This window comes from Carettochelys insculpta, chromosome 25, assembly GCF_033958435.1.
Source record: "Carettochelys insculpta isolate YL-2023 chromosome 25, ASM3395843v1, whole genome shotgun sequence".
Lineage (NCBI taxonomy): Eukaryota > Metazoa > Chordata > Testudines > Carettochelyidae > Carettochelys > Carettochelys insculpta.
The window spans coordinates 11,890,969-11,906,606 of record NC_134161.1 but is presented as its reverse complement, the minus strand read 5'-3'; the positions used below and the strand labels follow the sequence as shown (position 1 = coordinate 11,906,606).

Below are 15,638 nucleotides of genomic sequence, written 5' to 3'. Positions count from 1 at the left end.
AATGCCAAATCACAAGCCCCAGAACTCACAGCTCCATACCGTTCAGGGCAATGGTGGCTCCAAGTTATGTTTCTGAGGTGATTCTTTCCTAACTTGGTATCCCCCTGTGCTCATCTTAGGTCATTTCTGGGAACCCACTGTCTCTCCCAGACTTGGAGCTCGTTCTAGCCTTTCTCATTATGTGAGGGCACATTTATTGTAGTCCCTCTTCTCTGGAGATTAAGTCAACTACCCCATTCCTGTCATGCTCCCCCTCTTAACTCCCCTCAACTCAAGCAGCCTGCCCTTTCTCTGTCTCAAGATGAGGTTTAAAAGGGGCTGTGTGGCCTAAACCCCAAGAGGTCACACCACCTACACTGGACTTGCTGTCCCATCATCTGGTTCTCTTCCCCTCCTCCCCTTCTCTAGACATGAGTCCCACAACCGGTGTGCCTGGCACAGTGGTGTGCCACGAAATGGTGCTTAGCATGCCTCAGAGCCGTCCACTGCTCTGCACACGCACCCCCCACTTGGTGGGAAGAGTGTGCGGTGGCAGCGGAGGTAGCAGCCGGCAGCTCTGGTGAGTTGCTGGCATCGAGTTAGAGCTGGAGAGGCCTGGGGGGTGCCTCGTTCTAGAGGAGGGGAGGAGGGATGGGTTAGAGCAGGGGGCTCGGGGTGCCTGGCTGTAGGTGAGGGGTTTGGGTTATATATACTGGATGTGCCCTGAAATCATATCGAGTGCTGAAGCGTGCCGCGAGGTGATCAAGGTTGCTGAGTGCTGCGTTAGTGGAGCTCATTCCTGAGGAAACGGCTGTTTCCCTCTCCTGTGTAGCAGCAAGCCTGTGGAGGCTCTCCTTCCTCCCAGCTTCCTTCACAAGCCTCCAGAACCTTCTCCAGGACTTAGAACCAGCTGGAAGCAAGGGGCACGGATCGGAGCCACTCCAGGAATGATCTCAGGGCACCCCACCAGCAAGAGCTCTGCAGAGGGTGTTTTTCTCTATTTAGGACCTGATCCAAGTGCAGAGAGGGTGAGGAGGAAGTTAAGAAGGAGCGAGGAGTTAAGCAGGAGGAACTGGGGGATGTCGGGAGCCTCCAGCTCCTTCACTGCCATGTCTGATCGGACAGATGGGCCGTTGCTTAATTTGTAATTGTAGTGAGATGGGGAGAATCCACCAACACTCAACAGCTGCTCATACACAACTACTCACCCAAATATCCCCCAGTCCCCAGGGACGTGCGCAAACACAGGAGAATTAGAGTGAAGCAATCATACCAGACCCTGCTTTCTCCTCACCTTTCCCTGTATGTCGTTCCAGTGTCTCCCAAAATTGTCGAGATCTCTTCTGATATCTCCGTCAACGAAGGCGGCAACATCAGCCTTACCTGTATAGCCACGGGCAGACCGGATCCTACAATCACCTGGCGGCACATCTCCCCCAAAGGTAAGATGGCAACGTGGCCTAAGGCATTCCCTGTGCTCTCCCTGCAATGGGGGCTTTTGGACAGTCATCAGCCATTTCCATTCCTAAGAAGGAGGTGCAAGGAGGAGACTCGTGTTCCCTGTAAGTTGAGTGCTTGGGTGGCTGTCCAGGAGAGATTCAGGTGCCACTCAGCTGGATTAGCAGAGTGCCCACAGCTGGCAGTATTTGTTTCTATTGGTGGTGCACATCTGCACATACCTCAGTGCACAGAACAAAATGTATTCTGTACACGGATGGACAGTATTAGAGAGGTTGCTGGAGGGGATTCAGGAGCCAGGAATTGTGGCCACAGAGTATCTGCAGTTCTGCTGATGGCCCCTAGATGAAGGACGCCATCCTTCCCTGCATCAGGAATTGATCCCTGGATCACAGACTGTCTTAGCTCATGTGCTGAAGAGAGGATCCAGGGATAATATGGTAGAAATTCACAGATGTGTTTGTGTAGGACCTACACTAAGTGTGAGTTTGGTTTTTTTATCATGACTGTGGGTTGAATGCTTTAATAAGAATGATGTGATAACTGGAGATTTTAGTGAGTGTAAATTTGATCCAGGACAACATTTTGCTTTTTGTAGGACTTATACAAAATATCGTTTAAAAATGTAATGTTAAAAGTCACCATTGCGGTTTACAGAACAGCGGCAAAAAGAGCAGGATATAGCAGTGCAAAGAGATGGAAAACTACTAAATAAGTTGCTTTAATTGCCATCTCTCATTAATTAATAATAGAGGGCTGTAACAGTGTGGGCCAAATAGGTAAGTTTCTCAGAGAAGTTAACTTTGTCAAATAGATCCATTCAGCTCTGAGGTTCTTCTGCAGGATGTGGGCAGAAAGGTGCACAACATCACGGACAATCAGACCCTGTCAGGCTCTAATCTTATGGCTCTGAGTTAACTCTCCAGCAATCTCATTCCCTTTGGAACACCTGGTTTGACTCCGAATGGACACAGGATATTGGGCTAGGTGCCCCATCATTCCTCAGTCTCAGGCCACACAGTCCCCGATGGCTATCTAAAGCTCTGCCCTCAGTGACCCCAAATCCTGCCCCTTCAGTCAGGAGTTACAGATCTTTTGGTGCAAGGTGCTGCTTCTCTTCTGGCTGTGCCCCTGTAGCATCTGAGTGCTACCCCAGTGAGTTCACCCAACCTCGGGATTTTCTGCTGCTTCTGGGCCAAATCATCACTTTCCATGGGCAAACAGGGACAGAGCAGGGACCCCAGCAGTTCACTCTGCTCCTTTCCTGTCATTTACAATGGGCACCTTCCTGTTAGAATACCCAGTCTTTCCTGCACACAAGCTGCTGAGAGGTCCCTTCACACAGATGATTGATAAAGTCCATGCCGCGGTGTGCTCCCTGCCATAGCTGAGCATCTAATGGGACTGGATCAAGGTTACTGCCAGTGCATCAATCACTATCAGCAAGTTTTTAAGGAAGAGCATCCCTGCACCAGTCCATTTGCTCCCACTCTGTAGTCACTCATCTTTTCTTTCTTTCTTCTTCCCGGTCATCCTCTGTCTCCCATACACCTGCTCCCCTCCCCTGTCTCTGAGGTTCTGCCAAATTCTCTCCTTCAGTGGGGCTGTTATCTCCCTTGGCTGCCATCCAGCAGCTTTCTTTCCCCAGGGGAGCTTTACCTGTGTTTGAACCAGATGTTTCCATTTTACTTAGGTTTTAGCTGCTATGGAAACTGAGGATGCACCAAGGGGAGAGGAGTGAGCTAATCAGAAATTGCCTGCGGAGCTGGGTAAATTACAACAGTAGCTGTTACCAGATTTCTGGCCCGGATTGCAGATTCTGCATTTGAAACCCAATAGAACTAATCGCTGCACAAGCTGTATGGGGCTGGGCTCTCGCTAACAGAGAGTGCCAAGCTCAGAGTTGGCACAGGCCTGCCTACCTTTTATTCCCATGCATGCGCTTGCTAAACTAAGCAGCCATGGCTATGCATTGGGCCTTCTGTCTCCACCCACCCCATACCATATCAGCACCTCACCGGAGATGAAAGACCCTTTTCCATGAGTTGATTATTATCTGTCTAAGTCTGGGAATACTGGGACCTCAAGCTGTTCTCTGTGTTGTGAAACTCCCCAGCATCATGAACCCCAAGCAAATGCATTTGATGTGGTTCTATAAGAGCCTGACAGGAGAGTCTTGTAAGAGTTAGGGAGGGTTTAGAGGAGCAGGGAGAGGACTGTGAGCCAAAAGTTTATATCTGTCCCTGCCAATTACTCCCTGATGACCCTGGATGAATCACTTCCTGACCCGGTGCCTCAGTTTCCGTAAGTTGGGTTCTCTGCTCCATTTGAGGGCAGTGGCAAGAAAGAAAGCCACAGGCAGTTGTCTGTAAGTCCCTGGTCTCATGGTGTGCAGCCACTGTATGTGCTGATGAGCATTTGTAACCTGCACCATTAGTGTGAGGTTCCTCAGTGACTGCCCCTTATGCCAGGACTGAGGGAAAGGTGGCTGGTGTGACAGCTGGATCCGTGGCCTTTCCCTAAGGGAGCTACCGGGTACAATGTGAGTTTGCGGCTCTTTGTTTTCCAGCTAATCAAAGTCCATTTTGTCTGCATGATGCAAAGCTGATTTTGCAGAGCCAAGAATCCAGCTCTTTATGTGCAGATTGGAGACAATAGTTGCATTCACACATCTTCGTATGGTGCTTTGAGATCTTTTGTTGCCCTGTGTATCATTGTTCTTAAAAGCTTTTATTCCTGGAACAGTCTGAGAATATAATGACTCATTCCCACAACCCCCACCACCACCTCAGTCCCTTCCTTTCCACCCCCAGCTTCTGTGACAATGGAGGAGTCCTTGGTACCTGACTTCTAGCAGCCTGTGTTGCTATAATCCAGAGTGATATATTAGAATAAGGTTCTGATGAAACCAGGTTAGCATGTGACCAGTTTCGTTCTTATTGGAACTCATCAGACATGCGTAAACTGCTGTCTGTAGCATGCTTCGAACCTGGGCGTCCCGGGTTCTGGGTTCAAATCACGCTATAGACTGCATTTTACGCACGTCTGATGAGCTCCAATAAGAACGAAACAGGTCACGTGCTAACATGGTTTCATCAGAACCTTATTCTAATAACTATAGTCAACCCCAATTGGGGCGTGCTTACAGTTCACTCATTTGTGAACGTAGCACACGTGGCCAACAGTTGTTGGTCCAATTATCTGGGGAAGTGATCAATCCTACTGACCTACAGAGTGATATATATCCAGCAGCTGGCAGTCAGAAACCCCTCTGAATGCATGTTGCTCACCTGTGCAATTTTATCCACATAATGTGAGCTACACTCACACTGCTGGTTTCTTTGGGGGGGGTGTTGTGCTGTTCTGACATTGACCAGGTTACTGTTTGTGTGTGAGATGTGGGGCATCATTATTCCTGCCCTTTCACTCTTCCCCTAAGAGCTGGTGCATTTCTTGTCACCAAGGTGCGGGGGCTTTGAGTTCACTTTCCTACTTCTCTGGCTGAATGCTTAAGGCCTTCTGGGAGTTCCTCACAGGAGCAGCCTGCCGCTGCTTTGCGCACGTCTCCATTCAGACAGCTCTTTCCAAATTCCTCTTGTTGTGAACAACAAAATAGGATGACTGCGGCAAACCACTTTCGAAAGAGCTGTAGAGAGCCTATTCCAGTCTAGCCGAGATCTCATTCTATAACGCACGCTGTCCCCACCTGTGTTTTGCTAATGTACTTAACCCTGGCCCCTGTTGCTCCTTTCCTCGGCTCCCCTCTCAGCTCTGCTGATGCACCCAAATCCTGATCTGCGCTACCCCTTTTGCAGTTCCATCCAGCAGGCTGTCATAAACGTCTGCCAATGCATCTCACTCGTAACATGCACCCCCCCTGTTACCCCAATACTGAGACGTCCCCTGGCCCATCCATCTCTGCCAACGCACTGCACTCTTTGCCTGCAGTGTCACCTCTTATCTTTTTGTTCTGTACCACAGCAAATGTCCCAGTTGAGCAGATCTGGTAAAACTTAAATAGCAATTATAGTCATCTGAGGCAGGTGCTTCAGTCTCCCAGAGCCTGAACAGGTTCTAGTGGAAAGGGATAGAGGATCTGTGCACTTGCTCAGTGCAGAGATCCAACAGCTGTGCGACTTCTCCCATGACCTCTGGTGCATTTCCACCAAGAAGTCCCCATCCAGCCATCAGATGGGACCTAGAGCCTCATGTTTTGCTTGACCCCCCGGACATACGGCCTTTAAAAATTAATTCAGCAAAATGGCATTGGAAGCCATGCCCTGGCGTCTGCTAGACTGACACCAGCACCCAGACCTTTCACATCTGCACCACCAGCCCTGGTGCCACAGCCCTGTGAGGCACCAAGATCATTAGGAGGACAGTCAGGAGAAGCTTTCTCAGCTGTGGGAGGTGAGGAAGCAGAAGCAAGAGAAAGACAAGGAAAGTCAAGAAATGACACACCGAGTGGCAGGCAGCAGCATCCTTTCAGAGAAACTACCTTGACTGCAACAAAACCTTTCTTGTGTCACCTGTGCTAGGAACTCGCCCCGGGGTACTTTAGAGATGCTGTAAATTGGCTGATTTCAGAGGCAGACCTTGCACTCTGCTAATTACTAGAGATGTGTGAAGTGATAATGAAAGATGCAAAGAGACGGTTATTGGCATTCGAGAGGAGTTGTTATAGAAAGATCCTGAGAATAGGATGGATGCAGAAGGTCACCAACGAGGAATTATACAGGAAGATACAGCCGAAAGAGAACCTGCTGCAGAAAGTTATACAATGCAAATTACAGGTATGCAGGCATATCTGCAGAATCAACCACAAACAAAAAATCAGGACCCTGGCATTTGGCATAATGGATGGTGTAAATATGAGAGGCAGACCCCGCAGAAAATGGATGGATGATATAGTAGATTGTTGTGGAGCTAATCTACAGAAACAAAGCTACTCAGCACTGGACAGGGAATGGAGGAAGGAAACAGTGAGAGAGGCATCAGACACCAATGGGCGCTGAGCCCAGGGTTGTTGATGGTGATGTGAAGTTCACATTTCACAGCTCAGAATTCACCTGGCTTCCCCCTGAATTGAAAATCTACTTGGGAAGCAGGTCAACCCAAGTCCCGCAGCTGGCCCCCAAAGGGGTGGAATCAAACACTCAGAGAATGGGAGAACTTTTTGCCCAGAAGCCAGACATTGTGGTTCTAACCTATAACTGCTGCTTGCATTTTTCATAAGACCATAGGAACAGCTATACTGGGTCAGACCAATGGTCCACCTAGCCCAATATCCTGTGTCCATTCGGAGTCAAACCAGGTGTTCCAAAGGGAATGAGAAGACCAGATCAATTTCAAGTCACCCCATCCCACTGGGAACTGGCAGAGATTTAGGGATACCCAAAGCATGGGACTGTGCTCATGACTATCTTGGTTAATAGCTCTTGATGGGTCTATCTTCCATGAAATTACATCATTCTTTCCAGGGTCAATTTATACTTTTGGTCTTTACAATGTCCTCTGATAAGTTTCACAGGTTGATGGTGTGTTATATGAATAAGCACATTCTTTTGTTAATTTTAAACCTGATGTTGCCTGCTCATTTTCATCAGGTAACCCCTGGTTCTGTGTTATGTGAAGGGTTAAACAGCATTTTCCTATGTACTTTCTCCACACCGTTCAAAATTGTATTTCCTGTTAACATGTGTCCCCATTTTCTAAACTCAGTGGTCCCAGTGTTTTTAATCTCCCCATATATGGAAGCTGTTCCATACCTCTAATAATTTTTCTTGCCCTTGTCTCTACTTTTTTTGAATTCTCATGTATCTTTTCTGAGACAGGACAGCCAGAACGGCACACAGTATTCAAGGTGTGGGCGTGCCATGGATTTAATAGTGTCATTATCATATTTTCTGTCTTATCATCTATCCCTTTCCTAATGATTCATAACATTGTTAGCTTTTTTGACTTCTGCTGTACATCGAGCAGATGGTTTCAGAGAACTATCCGCAATGACTTGAATATCTCCCTTTCGACTGGTAGCAGCTCATTTAGACTCTGGCATTTTGTATGTATAATTAGGATTATGTTTTCCCACTTGTATTACTTTGCATTTATCAATATTGAATATCATCTGCTGTCTTGTTGCCCAGTCACCCAAGTTTGTGAGATCCCTTTGTAACAATTTACAGTCAACTTTGGACTTGGCTATCTTGAGTAATTTAGCCTGATTTGCAAACTTTGTCATCACACAGGTTACCTATCTTCTTTTTGTTTACAAATACCCTGAACAACATTTTTCCCAGCCAGCATTTACTGTAAGTTGTGCACTTGTGCGGCAGCTCTTGAGAAATACAAATGCTGCCCAGAAGATCTGCAGAGTCTCTACAGCTAGGTTTTGTGTTTCTATTGGTGGTGCACATTTGCACATGCCTTGGTGCACATAAAACTTATTTCACACATGGATGGAAAAGATTAGAGGGAACATCTTTGGAATCCTGCTACTTACCTCTTTCCATTATGAAAACCAGCCGTTGATTCTTATCCTTCATTTGCTTTCTTTCACTGGTCTATGGCAGAACCCCTCCTTCTTATCCCAAAATTGGAGTACCAGTGTGTCATACTGTCAGGTTATGGTTACTCAAGTGTTTCCGTGGTTACTGGTCTTTTTTTTTTAAACTAGTGTTGGCAGGGTGACAGTAGTGTCATATGTGTGAGCAGGCCCATGGCAGACTCTCTTGGCTAAGCAAGAGCCCTGCTTCATAAGGGGGCACAAGAGAATGATGGAAGTGACCAGAGTGAACAGCAACACTGCTGATTCACCACCTATCCATTGCTACAATAGAAATCAGGCAGCTATCCATTGCTACGATAGAAATCAGACTCATCTTTAAACAGACGGTATCTGTGGAGAGCTGTGGAGCGTGCTCAGGTTTTTTGTGCGCAGGGAATTGGGTGCACAGTCCTTTCCAGGTTTGATGCTTGCAGTTTTGTGTGACTCATGCATCCTACATAGAATGACTGCAGGTTAGAGTGTTGGATTCCAGTGCAAGCATTAGAATAGTGACAGTCAGGGGAACAAGGCATCCTGGCATAGGGCTGTGATTATTCAAAACAAGCCAGCTGAAGATGCCTCTGCTCTGGGAAAATCCCTGTTTCAGTCAATGAACATTCAGATTTTTTCCATGGGACTGATTAGAGATGGTATTTGAGAAGAGTCCACAGTTGGGTTATTGTTAGCATATGCATGAACCAGGATGATATTTGGGCCAGACTCAAGCACAGGAGAGTGGCCACACTGGCTCAGGCCAAAGATCCACCTAGCTCAGCATTCTGTCCCTCAACAGTGGCCAATGCCAGGCGCCCCAGAAGGAGTGAACAGAACAGGGGATCATCAGGTGATCCCTCCCCTGTCAGCCATTCCCAGCCTCTGACATACAGAGGTGAGGGACACCATTCCTGCCCCTCCTGGCTAACAGCCACTGATGAACCCATCCTCCATGTATTTATCTATTTCTTCTTTGAAATGTGTTAAAATCCTAATCTGCACAACCTGCTCTAAGAAGGAGTTCTGTGAGTTGACTGTGTGTTGCATGAAGAAATACTTTGTCTGGTTAGTTTCAAACCTGCTGCCTATTAATTTCACTTGGTGCCCCCTAGTTCTTGTGTTATGGGAACCAGTAATAAACATTTCCTTGTTTACTTTCTCAGCACCTGTCATGAGTTTGCTTCATAAGCTGTTTGGACAAGAGAGGAAGGCGGGTGAGACAGGAGGCTTGTGGGGAGCTGGGCTGCGGGACAATGCTGGGAGCAGGCCTGCAGATGTGGCGGGAGGGGTGGGTAGGTAATGGGGACGGTTGTCCTAGACCCAGTGTTTCAAAGGGGACAAAGGGACCCAGAGCTCCAGCCACTGCATCTGCCAAAATATCGCTGTGGCGGCCAGAGTGCTGGGCCCCTTTGAAGAGCCACAGCAGTGCCGCTCTGCACAGCTGTGAAAGTGGGGTGAGGCTCTGCCCCATGGTCTGAGCAGGGCTGAGGGCTGATTGCCCTGGGCTCTCCCCTTCTGCTTTTGGCCCCACCACTTTGAGAGGCACAGAGCCAGGCCCCCTTCCCAACTTGCCCTGGGGCCTGTGGGAGTTGTCAGCCCCGCTGGCTTGGAGGGACACAAGGAGATGGGTAAAAGGGTCATTCGGGAGCCTTTCTCCTGTGGTAGTGCTATTCGTGAGGCTGTCATGATAAATACACCCTTCTCTTGGAAATGAAACCTTTCTGCCTGCTCTCTCCAGACCATGCTACCAACTGAGAAAGAGAAAAGCCCATTGTGATGTGCCTTCCTGCACACACACTATTCTCAGTCAGTGACGTAGCAAGAAGCAGCACACGCTGGCAGCGAGGCAGCCAGGAGGCTCACAGCGGTATCCCTGTTCCTGAGAACGGGCGCACACAAAGAGAACGAGAAGCTTCACGTTGTGGTGTTGTCCCTCTAGCTGTTCCTCACCGTGTAATCTTGTGGTGCATTCAGCCTGTTAAAGCTATTACAATTCAAAGACTCATAAAACTCCCCCCTGCCAAGCAGATAGAGCAGACTTAGGTGTGATGCAGAGTGCGTGGAGAGGCTGATGGGAGGGCCTTGACCAAAGCGTGTGGCAAAGCTTAAAAAACAAAACAACCCCTCCACCTCACCCCACCCCACCCCACATTGTGCAAACAGGAGTGGATCTTCCCATCCCCACTGTGGACCTGAAGCCCTCCATCATATCTTCAAGATGGACTTTTGGTTGAGGCGCTGGCCTGGGAGTCAGCAGATAGAGGTTCACTTTCCTTCTCTGTCACTGACTCTCTTAGTGACCTTGGGCAAGTCACTTAGGCCTGAATGCACCAGAGGAATTGCGGGGAGGGAGATGCTGAGTGGCACAGGATCTAGACATTCCCTGTGAGTCACAAAGCCTGTGTTCAGTGCCTAAACAATGAACGGGGAGGGACAGGAACCCGAGACAGAAATCCACAGGTGGAGAGCCAACTAAACTAGCCAATAGGAGAGGATGACAATAGGAGCGTGCACTAACCCTTGCTCCTGTCTTGAACATAGGCATCTTTCTCAGCTTGAGATGCTCAGCTGCAGTCCCTCCCTTGGTGGTAAGGGGGTACGCTGATTTACCGATAGACGGGGAAGGAGGATGGCCTTATAACTTTACCTATCTCTCACGCTCTCCCTGAAAGAGTCGTTTGGACCTGCGGGAGAGGAAGTATGAGCATGACTGTGTCGTGTGGTGGTTAATGCACTCACTTGAGAGGTGGCAGATCCTGGCTGGGAGGTTTTAGTTGGGGTTGGTCCTGCTTTGGGCATGGGGCTGGACTCAATGCCCTCCTACGTTCTCTTCCAGCCCTAAGAGTCTATGATCCTTCTCAGGAAGAGAGGGACTTGAACTGGACATCTGCATCCCAGTGGGCACCCCAGCCACTGAGCTAAAAGTTACAAGGGTGCTCCACCCTCCGTGCCATCTGTTTTATGTGAACTTGCTGGGAGGCCAGTTCGGTAAGCACCCCCTGAGCATGCCTACTGGATCAGAACCTGCATGCAACTTGGGCAGCCAAACATTCTCTTCTGCTGGCTTGTGAATCACTCTGGGGTGTAGGACAGAGGTAGGTGCCCAGAGGGAAGCAGCCACATGCATGGTCAGAAGCAAAAATAGCGGCACCTCGGAAATGTTTTACTGTAAAAATGTACATGCTGAGTGAATCTAGGCACCTAGAGAGTTCAGGCAGCTCTGTCCAGGCACTGGTCTAACTGGATGTTTTGGTTTCTGTTTCCTGACCTTCTCATGCCATTGCTGCTTTTGGTGACCATAGGATTGTCAGCCTCAGGGCATGATATGTATGTTCAACCAAGTCTCCTAAAGAGACACAGAACTCATTCCCAGAGCAAGCCAGACCACAGGAGCCCAGGGACACCGCTCAGCTCTTGGAATCAACCAACCTCTTTCAGCCCGGCAGAGAAAACACTCAGCCTTTCCCAGGTGGGGCTCATGGCTCAGCAAAGCACCCTGTAAAAGCAGGACCCGTAACCCAGGCTGTGTGCGCTATACCTCCTCAGCCATCCTTGTGAAGCCCCCTTTGAATCACCCCTCACTGGGATGTGTGCAGTCCTGGTGGGGCATTCCTGGGAGCAGAATGGGGTCAGTCTCTCGTGCCCTCTTGCCCAAGAGTGGATTCCTCCACATTGTGAAGTTCTACATCAGGCAGAGCTCCCAGTAAAATCACAGTGGAAGTCGTGAAGCCTTTTAGATTAAGCTCTGTGTATTTGGCAGACACTTTATTCCCTTCCCGCTGCATGCTGGCAGGATGGAGAGGGATCCTGGCACACTACATACCAGGTGGCTGACATCCACCTTCTCCTGTAGCCCTGACAGGAATGGGAGCCACATCTGATTGGAATTCTCTTCCTTCCCTGCTGCATAGTGTCTCCTTTGCTTACTCCTGTGTGGCACCTCATTCAATGAGTCTAGTGAATTTATGCCAAAACGCCAGAGGGCACAGAGCCACAGGGAACTAGGAGAAGAATTTGGATAGGTTTCCTTCCTTCATCCTGAGGTTTGGTGTTGTGCATCTCCTGTTCCCCTTTCCAGGTTTGAATTGGTTTGGAGAAGCCCCACACCCTGTCTTACTCCAAAGTCTTGTTGTCCGTAGTGCCAGGGCTTCATGAGAAACTGCGAGATCCTAGAGCTATTTGGAATAGAAATTTCATAATAGGTGAACTCTGGGGCTTCACTTATGCCATAGACTGCCCAAGAAGGCTGCTGAAGCTGCTAGGCAGCTGACTTCACCACCACAGCAATGCAGGGTGGGGATGGGGCCTCAAGCATGGGACAGAGTGGAGATGGGAAGAGACGGTGTGAGAGTGGGGCTTCAGGGAAGGGGTTGGAGGGTGGCAGGACCTTGGGGCAGAGAGTGTGGGATGGAGCACCCTTGAGGAAAAGACAAACTTAGCAGCTATGTCTGGCACTTTTTGGGTGTATACATTGGGGAGGCTTCTGTAGTCTGCAAAACTCTCTATGTTGCATATGGTATGATTAAGTGAGTGAACGTGATGTGAACAAAGTACGTAAGATCATCTTGTCTTCATCAGTTTTGTTTTATTTTCTTCCTCTGCCTTTCTTCCCACTGCTTTATGTCTATTGTCACAAAGCTCCACCTCTAGCTTGGTGGCTCCAGCACTTGTTGATGCATTATTTGTCTCAGAGGCTCACAGCAGCCCTCAGTTTAGCCCGCTGTTTGGTGAGCTACCCTCATCATTGGCCAGCATAGGAAAAAGAGAGGAGAACAAATTCCATAGTCTCTGCTGCCCCTCCAAGTGACTTGGGCAGGACAAACCCCTCTGCCAATATCAGTCCTTCCCCTGTGTTGGATAGGAGATAGGAGAATAGGGGGAGCCCAGGCTTGGCCACTACTCTGGGCTCCAGCCCAAAGATCCTGTGATAGCAGTTGCCTGCAATTGCTCAAGTACCTGTAGCTTGACAGCAATGGCTCCCTGGACCACTTACCCACAGGGGTCCGCAAAACCATCCTTACTATAGGCTCTTCCCCTCTGGTAGCTGCTTGCGCTTGTGCCTCTCAGATGCTTCACCAACTACTCACACACCCCTGAGCCAACAGAAGAGGAGCCTTTTTAGAACCAGTCTCAGCTGGTTCTTTGTTGGCTCCAGGTATCTCAATTAGCCTGGCTCCCTTGAGTCTGGAAGCCTCCTGATTGGCTCCAGGTGCTTTAATTGGCCTGATTGCCCTGATTGAGTCTAGTTCCTACTGGTTCTTAATTAGCCCTTGCTCATTTACTCTGGGAACAGGGACCTATTTAATCTAGGGCTGATCGATTTCCCTCTATCATTCTTCTGTAGCCCTCTAGCCTGACTCATTTGCACTATGTATGCTGCAGCATCTTTCTGGTCAAGTTCCTTTTGAGAATCAAATGAGCACCAGGGAGTCCTAACACCCATCAGTCAGTTGGATTGCCTTAACAGTTGGCCAGAAATGAGAGGTGCTAGGTGGCCTCGTACCCTCCTGGAAGGCTAAGTGAGGCTTGTTGAGGAAAGCAGCACAAAGTACAGGTTGAACCTCTCTAATCCAGAACTCTCCCATCTGGCAAATTCCAAACTGCCATGATTTTAGTTAGCTGGACAACCACCTGTCTTGAGTGTGGCCAAGTTTCCTGCGATCCCATAAAGTTTGTTTCCAGCCACTGGTCCTGACTCTCAGTGTTCTGTGCTGTTATTCAGCTGTAATTTACTCTAAATGTCTTCTCAGAGCCCAGTAAGCCATGGAAGTGTTGGTAATGCTGCTAGACAATACTGATCTCCCACAGTCCAGCAAATTCTCTCATCAGGTCCCAAGGGTGCTGGGTGAGAGAGAGTCAAACTATACCAAAGAAACATCAGATAAAAGCAGCTCTACTGAATTTAGAGGGTGATTGAAATATACAGGAAGATACAGACCTCTTGACTCGCACCAGGGCAGTGGAACTGCGGGTGCTGGGGATGAAAGCTTGGAGGACTGCAGGCTGGGAAACCGGAATTTTGACTTTGGGGTTTGTGGTGGTTGTCCACAGTATTTTGCTGATGCCTCACCCCAGCTGAAGGAGGTGAAATAAAACTTTTATCTCATCCTTGAGAGCAAGAAGGCATCAGTGACTTTTGTTCTGTGAAAGCTAGCTCTGCCACTTGTGAACTCACTGGCCTTTTTGCCTCTCTTGAGTGGGGGCTTGGGTTATGCATAACTGTGATGTGCAATTACCTGTCAGCACCTTCTACTGGTTGGCTCCTGATCATCCATTAGCATTCCCACTCGTGTCTGTCACAAGCTTATGTCATTTATTAACCATTTAGAAATGGAACCTTTGGCTTGTCATTCCTAGTGCTGTGACAATTCCCCTTCTCCTTCAGAGCAGCAGTCAAGGGGCTGAATAGCGCATGCTCTCGGAGTTGCACTTGGCGCCTTTCTCCCACGGGGATCACAACTTCAACTCGAGCCCTGGTTGGTAGAGGTCAAAAGTTGTGACCTTCTGACCACTGTTTGTTGGCCCATGTGGAATAAGTTTGTAGTTACCAATCCGCTTCATTACAGGTTGGTGTCCATCAGCAAAACAGGCCCATTGTTAACGCTAGTCCAGAGATTAACATGGGATATGGGGTGAGGGAGGGCAGGACCAGGTTCTTGTGCATCCTTTGCCATTGCCATTGATCATGGACAAGTCGCGTCGTCTCTCTGTTCCAGTGTCACCACCTCAATTTCCCTTTCAGATTCTTCACCAGCTCCTTTTCTCATCAGCTCCTCACACACCCCTGAACCAGTGGAAGAGGAGACGTTTTAGAGGCCCTATCAATGCCAGTTTTCCTGGTATGGACTAGATTGTAAGGCTCAACTAAGGAATTTCCATAAAGCACTTTGAAATCCCCAGGAGAGAAAGATTATAGGGAATATGGTACTTTTTTATCCCTCCTTTGAGACAGGAAGGGACATGACTGACTGGGCCACAGAAAATGGGTGGCCCCCTTCTAGGGGGTGTTCCCTCCACACCACATGGGGCAGGAAAGTGAGTCCTTCTACTGCCTGCGTTGTACACATCCTGAGCATAAGCAGCAGATTTGGAGTCTTTTGGGCTGCTGAGCTGTCACCCTCCCCATGTGTTTTGGACTGACAGATGCTCTCTGGGTTTCTCTGCTTGGTGTCCATTTCTGGTTGTATCCAAGTACCCTCTGCATTTTTAATAGCCTCCTCTTTTCCTGGTCTTTCCTCATCTTTGTTCCCATAATCAGATGATTCAGTTGGTTCTTTGGCTACTTCCTGTTTAACGGCAGGGCTCCACCCACCCAACCAGACATCACCCTGGCTGGCACCAGCCCCACTTTCTCAGAGCATGGGCATCCTCCCAAGCTCTTTGCTCAAGTGACCTTCATGATTTGTGGTGGCTCCTCCCCTCTCCAGATGAGAAGGAGGCTGCTGCTGTGAGGCTCCACCTCCCCCTCAGTATAGCTCCTCCCACCAGCGCCACGTTCTCCAATTTGGCTTGAGAGACCACAGTATGGATGGAGCTGACAAACCACAGGGGAGCTTGCCTCTCACAGCCAGCTGTTGAGAACGTCATCTTCATCCTAAGAGCCGGTCCTGAATTTGGGATCCAGCGAAATGAATGGAAGCTTCTCAGCAGGTTCCAGCTC

The 15,638-nt window shown here is 48.9% G+C and overlaps 1 protein-coding gene across 6 annotated transcripts in view; it reads left to right on the top strand.

Moving 5' to 3' along the window:
* Positions 1–15,638, top strand: part of LOC142001463 (neurotrimin) — a 709,680-nt gene that overhangs the window by 611,652 nt on the left and 82,390 nt on the right. For 5 of the 6 annotated variants that reach the window (XM_074976709.1, XM_074976711.1, XM_074976712.1 and 2 more), the window contains one exon: positions 1,296–1,421. The exons of the other annotated variant lie outside the window; for it this stretch is intronic. In XM_074976709.1, coding sequence (XP_074832810.1) covers positions 1,296–1,421 — 126 coding nt within the window. The remainder of the gene's footprint in view (positions 1–1,295; positions 1,422–15,638) is intronic. 6 annotated transcript variants of the gene reach the window in all.